At 40.5% G+C, this 11,285-nt stretch overlaps 1 protein-coding gene across 1 annotated transcript; it reads left to right on the forward strand.

The window, feature by feature from the left end:
• Positions 1 to 6,096: 6,096 nt before the first annotated feature.
• Or52n4 (olfactory receptor family 52 subfamily N member 4) lies at positions 6,097 to 7,062 on the forward strand. The gene has a single exon (XM_075974745.1). It carries the CDS (start codon positions 6,097 to 6,099, stop codon positions 7,060 to 7,062), a length of 966 nt encoding a protein of 321 aa, XP_075830860.1.
• Positions 7,063 to 11,285: the final 4,223 nt, after the last annotated feature.

Consider the following 11,285-nt stretch of genomic DNA (forward strand, 5'->3'; position numbering starts at 1 on the left):
AGACAGGTGTTTGATTTTCTAGACCATGTATGGGGGTCGTGGGTTCAGCTACAATTAATAAGTACAGAAGAGATTTTTCTTCTATCATAGTCCTATAGCCCTATTTCAAAGCATCTATAGACTGTTTTTGCTAAGGAAATCATACGTTTTACATAACAGCCAGTTTCCAGGCTGACAGCACTGTAGTTTCAGAGAGCCAGGCAAATAGAGAGTATCTGAGCCAGTTCAGGTGAATCATCATGCTTTGAACAGTGTGCTATCAATCGTTAGTCAGAGTGCTACTCATAAATCAGCCTTTCATTGAACTTCTATTTCTCTAGGGCCATGCCCTGCATACTCCCCCATTTAGCGTGTTACTTATTCAGCAAACTCTGAACATAATGTAAGAGGAGACCTTTGATCTGTAGTCAAATTTCCTGGTCAGTTGGCGCTCACCAGTCTCCTTTATGTTTACATTGTTCTAATTGTCTTGCTTGGGTTTGCTCAGGGCCGGGTGTACCAAGAAGATCCTGGAGTCATGGCCTCATAAAAACATTTCTAGTATCTCTGTGCTTATTATCATAATCTCCAGGACGTAAGGAAGATTTCTGAATAGGGTCAGATAAAATCATCCCCCTAAAAGCCAAAGGAGTAGTAAGTTTAGGATTTTCCTAAAGAGACCCAGACATAATTTCCTCGGGAAGACAACATTAAACGAATTATAACGCAGAATACCCCCAAACATGCAGCATGCAGTGCCCAAATTGACAGCATGACAGCGAAGGCAGCAGTCGGCTCAGCTGGGCTGCAGTTGTGGCAAGCAGCTGTGCTCACTTCATGATTCTCGCCGTTTCCAGTGGATATTGCTGTGCCATTAAGGAAATCGCATCAATATTTTAATTTAGTCCACATGGATCTTGTTTAGATTTTCAAAGTTCTATGATATCATTGGTGAAAATGCTTTGAGAAACTATTTGAGATTCAATAAGGTACAAGATCAAAAATTCCATTTGCTTTTTACATCTTCATGAGACATTTCTTTTTATTTCAGCTTTGCAGTATAATGGGCAAACGTGTATTTTTGAAGTATGCAGTATGTATTTTGATATGCCTATGTGTTGTGAAGTATGACCATACTCAAGCTAACTCATGTCTCATCAACTTTACAATATTCACTCAAAGCAGTTCCTACTCTTCTTGCTAAAATGCCACACAACAGCAGTGTGTCATTCAAGAGGAATCATGCAGACTCCCACCACATTTAGGATTGGTAATATAAACTAAAAATTATGTATTTATGTGTATTTATTTATTTATATGTGTGTCTGTGTGAGTGTCTGGGGTAATAAAATCCCTGGTCCTCGTGACTGAACAAGTCTTCCTAACTGCTGAGTCATCCCTGCAGCCCCAGTAACACAACTCTTTAAAGCAGTTTTCGAGTACGTAAGCAACAGCACAGATGACATGGATGAGCGCTAGCAGCCTGCCGCAGAGGGGCATGTCCCATTGTCATCAAACAGCAGTCACTCAAGTCCAAGAGGAGCCTATTTACTTAAATTTATTCTTTGAAAATTTCATACAGGTGACCATGTATCCTTTTTGTTTGTTTGTTTGTTTGAGACAGGGTTTCTCTGTAGCTTTGGAGCCTGTCCTGGAGAGAGCGCTTGTAGACCAGGCTGGCCTCGAACTCACAGAGATCTGTCTGCCTCTGCCTCTCAAGTGCTGGGATTAAAGGCATGCACCTTGATCACCCAGCTTGTAGCTTGATCATAACCACCCCTCACATCCCCTCTGGTTTTCCTGGATCCCTCACCTCCTCTCCCTTCCAAACTCTTGCTCTCTCTATTTCCTTTACTTACTTTTAGCACATTGAGTTGTGTTAGTACAGCCCATTAACATGTGAGTGTGAGTTCATACACTGGGGCATCGGGCACCAATCAGTGTCCACACCTATGGAAAAAAGTGACACCCTTACCCAGTAGCCATCAACTGGCCAAATACAAACAAGCACCCACTCAGTAGCTCGCAAGACCCCTCTACCTTACTCTTCTATCAAATAGGAACAATTTCCATTTTTGTTGAATATTTTTTGAGATAATCTCACTATTTAGTCTAGGTTAGCCTCAAACTTGAATTGTTCTTGTCTCAGCCTCCCAGGTGCTTATTTCTGGTAGCACAGACTAAACATTTTTTTTATTTTATTATAAGGACACTAAGCAAATACATAAAATAAGTTTAAACATCAATACAGTGTATGAATTTTATTCACATTTGTTTGCAATTGCAGGCTTCTTATTAAAAGTAATTCTATAATTGTATATATTTTTACTGTAAAGTGTATAAAAATTTGCCCACGTAGATGCCGATAGACATGTGATTTCTCAAGTTTAGGTTATGCTACAACATTGTAGATTATGTTGCAATTGGTGTTCTACTTGTTGTATTCTGGTGAATGTAGGCGTACACTTTATTGGAGAGAGAACTGGAGTTTACATTTATTTTTCATTACAAGATACACAAAAAATAGCTGTTAGGATTTACTCTAGTGGTTCTCAACCTGTGGGTTGCAACCCCTTTGTAATCTCACATCAGATACCCCACATATCTGATATTTATATTACAGCTCCTAACAGCAGCAAAATTGCAGTTATGAAGTAACAGCGAAATAGTTTTCTGTAAGAGTCACCACGACATGAGGGAATGTCAGTAAATGGTCACAGAGTCAGGAGGTTGAGAACAAACACTGCCTTACATTCCTGCTGTGGGTAGTGTGTGACGGTGCCAGTTCCTCTTCGAGGGCAGCACCTGATACGTCTAGGCTTTTGATCACCTACGTGTGCTGGAATGCTTCCTACATCACGAGAGACTCAATCTGAATTTATTCTCCAGGTAACTAGGAAAGCCAATGGCCACTGGCATTGTTTGTTGACATGTTTGTTCTTCTCTGCCTTTTTCTTTTTCTTGCCAATTTTGACAGGGTGATTTACATACCTGGTTATGTATGCACAGTCATACCAGCTCCTCCTTTGTGTCGGGTGTTTTTGTATTTTGTCTTTTTATTACTAAAATATTAAATTTTTATTTACTCCAGTCTGTAATTTTGTGAATAACATTTTTGTGACTTCATTTCAAAACCTTGCCTACTACAAATCACAACGAAGATACATGTTTTAGTTTTCATAGCTGGTTCTATTGTTTTTCTGAAACTTACTTTGACAAGAGCCATCTAAGACAGGCTGATCTCTGTGAATTCCAGGACAGGCTCCCAAGCTGCAGAGACACCCCACCAAACAGAAGTCCTTTCTGAAAATCACAGTCCCCCCAACCTTCAACATTAACAACTCACACGCCATACACACACCCCACCACAAACCCCTAAGCACACATCCATCCTCACGCACCCGCATACACAAGCACAGTCCGATGTTCCTTTGGGAATCATAGGCACTGAATTTTAATTCTGCCACAGTTGTTAAAGCATTTTTAACATTCATCAGGCTCTGAGCTTCCAACTGGATATACCTGTGTGAATTTTTTATGCTGTTTCACGGCAGATGGTCAGGGTTTCCAAAAGAAAAACTAGTGAACCGTAGAACGCCATTTCTGTACTCTAAACAATTAAGTTGGAAGTGAAGTTTGGAAGCAAATAGAGAATTTGGGATTTAATAATTTTCCTCTAGGGTGAGAAAAAATATGAGATATGATTAGAAATCACAAACATAGAACATTTTTCCTACGAAGAAGCAAAACTAAAAGAAAAATTCCAAGCAATTCTTATAAAAACAAAGGAGGCGGTGAAAATGCCCGTTGTGTCCCTTACACAATACAGTGTTTGTTGAGGTCATTTACATATAATTTTTATTTAGAAATATCACAGAGAGTAGTACACTAGAAGGCAGTTTCTCCCAGGGCATCCAGACTCAATCCTCTAGTGGACCCAAGGGAATGAGGAAACAATTACTGCATCACTTTTCAAACAAAACTTGTCTAAGAGACTCCTGACTTCCTCTCCTGGGGCCGTTAGTCACTGGGACTGGAGGGATGGCATCCTCCTTGTCTTGTGGGTGTGGGGGATGCCCCTCAGTGGCCACACTGCCTAGCCCGATTCTCAGGATTCAATAAGTATCCCTTACAGTTTGGAAATGGGACGTGCCGGGTGTGTGGCGCTCACCCAGGCTTTGGGAGGGTGGCAAGGGCATCTCTATACTTGTGTGTGTGTGTGTGTGTGGGCGGGGGTGGCTTCATAGACACCACCAGCAGCGCTCGCGGTGGTAAAGCTGCCCTGGACGGGTCTGAGCCCTCCCTTGTTTTAGCGGGACACGTCACCTGTGTGCCTGCGCTTTTGCTGCAGGTCCTGCAGAGCCCCTACATCTGTGAGTTTGCCTGGTCTGCTCCAGCCTCAAACAGCTCCAGTGCGTTCTCGGGTTAGGTGAGAAGACCTCGGCGTTGGGGGACCCCGGACATTGGGGTACAGAGTGGGGGGCGTAATCCGACGCCACTGAGAGGTTACGGGAACTGGGGCGCAGGACCACCTGGGTTTGGGTGTTGGGGACTGGCTGCAGAGACCAGGCAAGCACACAGTTGTCAACCTCAGGGCGCCACCGCAGCTGCGGGCCACCTGAGGCAGCTCGGATCCCAGGCAGACAAGGAGCGGGTGGGACACAGATGGGAGCTCAGGGTTTGGGAGGGTGGGAAGAATGGAATTCAGAGCACAGGCTGTGCTGCCACAGAACAGGAGGTAGCTAACATGCCTTTAGGTCCTTATTGGTGCAGCAGCCTGCCTGGGTCTGAGAATGGCAAGTGCTCTAGGCAGCTGCTCTCCTGGAACTGGATAACAAAGATGGAGAAGGTAGATTCAGTTTCCTGGTTAGTGAACCAGAAGGGAACGCACATGAGTTTTACAGGGATCTGCATGCTGGCTCGTGTGAGCAGGATAGAAGGCTTTACTGAAATATAACTTTTATTTTTTATTTATGGCTCTCCACCCACAAGCACTCAACTAAAATGACTTCTATTTTTATGATTATAAAAACATAACTCCCCCATCAAAAACCATAAACCCAAACTGCAGAGACTATAGATGAGAAAGTAAATATCAAAGGTGACAGCACATTATTGAAAAATACATATTAAATGAGAAATATAATACTATAACAGGTGCAAAGACATGATAGCCTTTAGTGAGACATAGTAATATTAAGAGTATATATAATGTATGCATACAGAAACATGTTAAGAAATATGCATATTTAAACAAAGGCAATGGAAAATCTCAGAGGACAAAAATGGTAAAAAGGGATTGGTAGAAAGAGTAAACCAAAGGACTCATCATTTTAGGCACCATTTGCTGCTCTTGAACTGTGCCAAACATTTAAATTGGAAAAAAGTTAACATAGCTCAGGATGTTAAAAGACAATAATGAGAAATCATAAAGAATGAGGAAACTCAACTAAAAGTTCAACTGACTTGTAAGATCCTATGGTCTACTGAGGACTAAATCACTAAATTATTTTCAGAATCCTTTGAATAGCACTTCAATAACTAAGGAGCAACCTCTATTACTGATTAAGAACAAGAAGTTCAAAAGTCCAAGTCCTAAGATCCTGAGATGATGAAATCCTTCTTTCATCTATATTTTTTAAATTTATTTATTTCAGAGTCTTGCAGTGTGTCCCAGGTGGGACTGGAGCTCTTCTGCCTCAGTCTCCCCAGTGCAGGGATTATAGGCATGCAGTCAACAGGCCAGGACCAAATTGTTCTTTAAGATCATGCCTATAGGAAGATGTGGATTGTCATTAACAGTTGAGTAAGGCATCCTTTTTTAAAAAGTCTCTTTTAAGAAGTAGTAAAAGAATACAGTGGATTGTTAATCTATCAGGATGGAAATTTATCTTTCAAAAATTTAGAGTCAGGATCTGATCAGTAACAATCTCTTGAATGAGTCACTGAATTAACAATAAAGAACAATACAAACAAACTGTTCCTTTAAAATTACTTGAACATTAAAATGCATTGTATGGTTTATACTGACAGTAATTGCGACTGATGTCATCTTTTGTCCCTTCTTTAGAAAACCTACACAATTGTAGGCAGTTTCATGGTGGTGCTAGCCTGGTCATGTCAGTGCAGAATAACACACATCTGAGGCCAGCTTCCTTCGTTCTGAATGGAATCCCAGGCCTGGAAGACATGCACGTCTGGATTTCCTTCCCGTTCTGTTCCATGTATGCAGTGGCTATGGTGGGGAACTGTGGACTCCTTTACCTCATCTTCTTTGAGGAGTCCTTGCACAGACCCATGTACTACTTTTTAGCAATGCTTTCTCTAACGGACCTTGTCATGTGCTCTAGTACGATCCCTAAAGCCCTCTGCATCTTCTGGTTTCATCTTAAGGAAATCGGATTTGATGACTGTCTGGTCCAGATGTTCTTCATCCATACCTTCACAGGGATGGAGTCTGGGGTGCTCATGCTCATGGCTTTGGACCGCTATGTAGCCATCTGCTACCCGCTGCGTTACTCCACCATCCTCACCAATCCTATCATTGCCAAGGTTGGGTTTGCCACCTTCCTAAGGGGGGTGCTGCTAATTATCCCATTCATGTTTCTCACTAAGCGCTTGCCCTACTGCAGAGGCAATATAATAAATCATACCTACTGTGACCACATGTCTGTAGCCAAGTTGTCCTGTGGCAATGTCAAGGTGAATGCCATTTATGGTCTGATGGTTGCTCTCTTGATTGGGGGCTTTGACATCCTGTGTATCACTGTCTCCTACACCATGATCCTGAGGGCAGTGGTCAGCCTGTCCTCAGCAGACGCTCGGCAGAAGGCCTTCAGCACCTGCACTGCCCACATCTGCGCCATCGTTTTCTCCTACAGCCCAGCCTTTTTTTCTTTCTTTTCTCACCGCTTTGGGGGCCACACCATCCCTCCATCTTGCCACATCATTGTGGCTAATATTTACCTGCTTTTGCCTCCCACTATGAACCCTGTTGTCTATGGAGTGAAAACTAAGCAGATACGAGACTGTGTCATTAGGATTTTTTCAGGGTCTAAGGATTCCAAAAGCCACAGCATATAAACACGCTTTGCCAGGGGGACAGAGAAGAATTACACAGAATTGCCTGTTAAGGCAGGAGCTGATAAAAAAAAAAACAAACCAAAAACCTAGTAGATGTTCTTCCTTCCTTCCTTCCTTCCTTCCTTCCTTCCTTCCTTCCTTCCTCCCTCCCTCCCTCCCTCCCTCCCTCCCTCCCTCCCTCCCTTCTTCCCTCCCTCCCTTCTTTCCTTCCTGGTTTTTTGAGGCAGGGTTTCTCTGTGTATCAGCCCTTGGCTGTCCTGGAATTAGCGCAAGTAGGTCAGGCTGGCCTCGAACTCACAGAGATCCTGCTATCTCTGCCTTCTATGTGTACCCACCCCCCAGCAGCTTCTCACTCTTTTGAAAAACTAATCTAATGGATAGAGCAGATTTCATTTGACGAAGCCCAGTGAAAAATGAATAGAGCACGAGGATTTTAAGTCTTGTTTGCAAATATCAACTTTAATTTCTACGTTATTTGCAAGCTTCTGCTTCTTCTAGAATATGTATGTATGTATGTATGTATGTATAAAGATATGAAATACTTGTATCTTCAAGTGCTTCTTTCTTCCTGAAAAAGATAGGGATATTTCCCATAAAGTCATGAATACTATACACTTTAAATAGCTAGGCATCTTCATAGGATCTTATTAGGCTCACTAAGTTTCACCTATCCAAGCCACTGGCATAATTACTTCAAAAAGAAAACCTGACCATCCCATTTCCTTCAAGAGGACCATAAAAAGCTTGCAGTCTAGAAAGAGAGCTAATCCTGTGAATCACATATAAAAAAATGTATATATTTTCTTCTAGAAACATCGTATGAGAAACTATCAAGTGGTATATTTAAGTTTTACCAGATTGTGAATACAATAAAATTAAATGTTTCTCTAATATTTAAAGATTCTATTAAATTAATTAAAATAGTACAGAGAAATAGTATTTTTATATTTAATGTTTCGTTAGCTAGGCTGATTTTACAAGGAATACAGAGCAACCACAATTTTTATTCATATCTTTCTCTTTTCAGGAGTCAAGAGTCATCAAGTTTCAGCCATTCATTCCATAAGTCCTTCTGTAGTGTATCACATTTAATGCCCTGGGAGATGACACCATCTTTACAATAGTTGCTGTAGACTATTGCCAAGGTCCACAACTAGTCAACACACTGCACAAGTGCCTATACGGTGTCCAGTCCCAACGGATAGAGCCAGATTGTAGCGTATACACCTAAGGCTCAGGGAAAACAATGGAAGCTGGGGTGGGAAGATTATAAGACCTGGAGGATCAGGGCACTTGCTGCTAGATATTACTTTCTAGACTTAACAGGGAAGGTGCATCCATGAAACCCTAACAGCATGGTTGCCTAAAACAACATCTTCCTAATGTAAACACCAGTGGGCATTCCTGTGTGAATGGGGGAAGTTTCACAAGGCCATATCCCAAATGAAGAATTACTAGCAGCCAATGGTTTCTGAGATAGGAGAATAACTTTTTCCCCAGGAACCATCCCCCTAATAGGTTATTTAATACCAACAGGTTAGCCATGAAACATGTCAGCAACACTAAGTGAGTTTGGTAGATGTTTTATATGTAACAATATGTTTTATATGTAACAATAATTAAAGAAGAGTTCATGGATTTGAGATATGATGGGGGAAAAAGGGAGGAGTTGGAGAGGAGGTAGAGATGAATGGAAATTATGTAAATAAAGCACTACTATATGAAATTCTTAAAAGAATAAAAATTATTTTTAAAAATTGTGGTTGGGTTGTAGCTTATTTGATAAAGTGCTTGTCATGTAATCATAAGAATCCTGAGATTCAGAACTAAAGTAAAATAGCTAAAAGCGATGGCATGAGCTTGTAATCTCAGCACTGAGGAGCTGGAAAGAGGAGGCTCCTCATGACTGGCTGGACAGCTATCTAGTCTAATCGCTACATCCATAGATCACCACATCTTTCAACCCTCATCAAAAAAGTTGCTTTCAGTAAAGAGAAATTAACTCAGATACTGTGCTAATTATTTAACTGGTCACTAAACAGGGAAGGAGTAACTGTGGAGTGCTGAGCCCTAAATGGAAAACAAAGTATATTATCTCACTCCTATACTCACCCACGAGTCTCAGGGGTTTTCATGAGTGATGGTGTGGAAAGATTGCAAGAAAGACACAGTGCAGGACGGATACACATATCAACTCACGGACACTGTCATAGCACATGGAAGACCTATGCAAACTCAAACCAGACGAGTGTCAGCATGGATGCGGAGACAGGCGCACAATCCACCATGAGCAACTATTGAAATCTGATGACTTGCAGAAGAGAGTCAGCTTTCTTTGAATTGGTAGGCCACCACGACGCAGGACAAGACACATTCCCAAGAGTAGTTCGGCAGCGTGAAGTGGACTTGATGCTGTTTGTTTGCTTGTTTAAAAAAATAAAAAAAGAAGAAGAAATCTCAAATTTAGGTGAGTTGGGAGATGAAGGTGGAAGGGGTGGATGTGAGAGCAGTGGGGTAAAGGAACTGAATATTATCAGTTTTTACAGCCACCAGATACAAGGATTTTCTGCATGAAATACACTACACCCATGAAAAAAAGATAATTTTAGTTTTCTTTATTAGTCTGAAAGTTGAAACAATCTATATGCTCACCCAGTGCTGAGGGATAAATAAAATTGAGGATTATCAGTACCTACCAGAGGTTACTCAGTCATAAAGAAATGAAAGATTGATACTTGCAATAACGTGCTAGACACAAATACTGCATAATGCCATTTTATAATAAATATTATGAATAAATAAGTAAGTGACACAGAAATCAAATTAGAATATTTTTAAAAATTATTTTTATTTTATGTTCATTGGTGTGCACATGTCTGTGTGAGAAGCCCTGGAACTGGATTATAGACAGGTGTGAACTGCCATGTGGGTGCTGGGAAGTCAACCTGGGTCCTCAGGAAGAGCAGCCAGTGCTCTTACTCACTGAGTCATCTCTTCAGCCCTAAAATTAATGTTTTCTGAGGCAAACAGAAGGGGTAATAACAATGATCATTTACAACTGTCACGTTTCCACTTTAGATACTAGGAACACCTTTGGGCTGTGGTGATAGTTGCCCACCACAGAGAGTACACTAAGAGTCTGAATTAGGTACATCAAAGAACTAAATGCCCAACACAGTTTTCTGTGAGCACCACCATTGTAAAACAATGTGTGGTAAATATGTTTTAAAATATGGAGGCTGGAGAGATGGCTCAGCGGTTAAGAGCACTGGCTGTTTTTGAAGAGAACACCCATATGGCAGCTTATGACCTTCTGCAGCCCCAGTTCCAAGGAATCCAGATCCCTCTTCTGACTGCCTTGGGTGCCAAGTACAGGAACAGTATATTTATATACAGGCAAGCAAAACACTTAATACACATAAAATAAAAACAAATAAATCTTAAAAGACATTTTCTCTACATGATTTTTATTTTTTTCTAACAAAATAAAAGAAACTATATAAGAAAATAAAATTATTTGTGTTTTAATATTGTGTCATTGAAGCGTCTACTAAGATCTATAATTTATGTTTATTAAACTGAATAGTAGAGTAGGGCAGATGACAGATGGATCACAGATGTGCATTGACTGGAAAAAGATAATTTATGCATCCTATAACAAGGTTAATTTTATCTCCCTTGAAATACATTTACATTTTCACAGACTTATAAAAATATGTAACTTTATTTATATCTTTAAAGAAATATAAAATTAAAACCTACTATTGATTTAATATTGCAATTCTCACCATTGCCATTATTACCGCAAGATTTAGCATCTAATTATTTACAATTTCATATGTATGCATACTCTTAAGTTTTTGATAAAACTTTGACAATGCTTTCATATTCACCCACAACTTCAATGTACCAAATCCAGAACCTATGTTGTCTTTTTTTTTTAATAGTTCTTAGCCTGACTTGGGAAATACTGACAGTTCAATGGTATAAATGTAAATATAGACAAGTAAAATGAATAACTAAGATAACGTACAGATGTGTAGCTGTCTGTGGTGGAAACATTCTACACTAATTGCCTTCAACTTCTTCCTGCCCCATTTGTATTGCTTTTTCCTTCACTTGCCTTATTTTTCTAACTGAGACTTCAAGTAATCATGCTGAATAGAAGGAGGGCGAGCAGAAACATTCTTGTCTTGTTCCTGACTTTGGTGGAAATGCGTTGA

The sequence above is a fragment of the Microtus pennsylvanicus genome, chromosome 5 (assembly GCF_037038515.1).
Source record: "Microtus pennsylvanicus isolate mMicPen1 chromosome 5, mMicPen1.hap1, whole genome shotgun sequence".
NCBI classification, from domain to species: Eukaryota; Metazoa; Chordata; class Mammalia; order Rodentia; family Cricetidae; genus Microtus; species Microtus pennsylvanicus.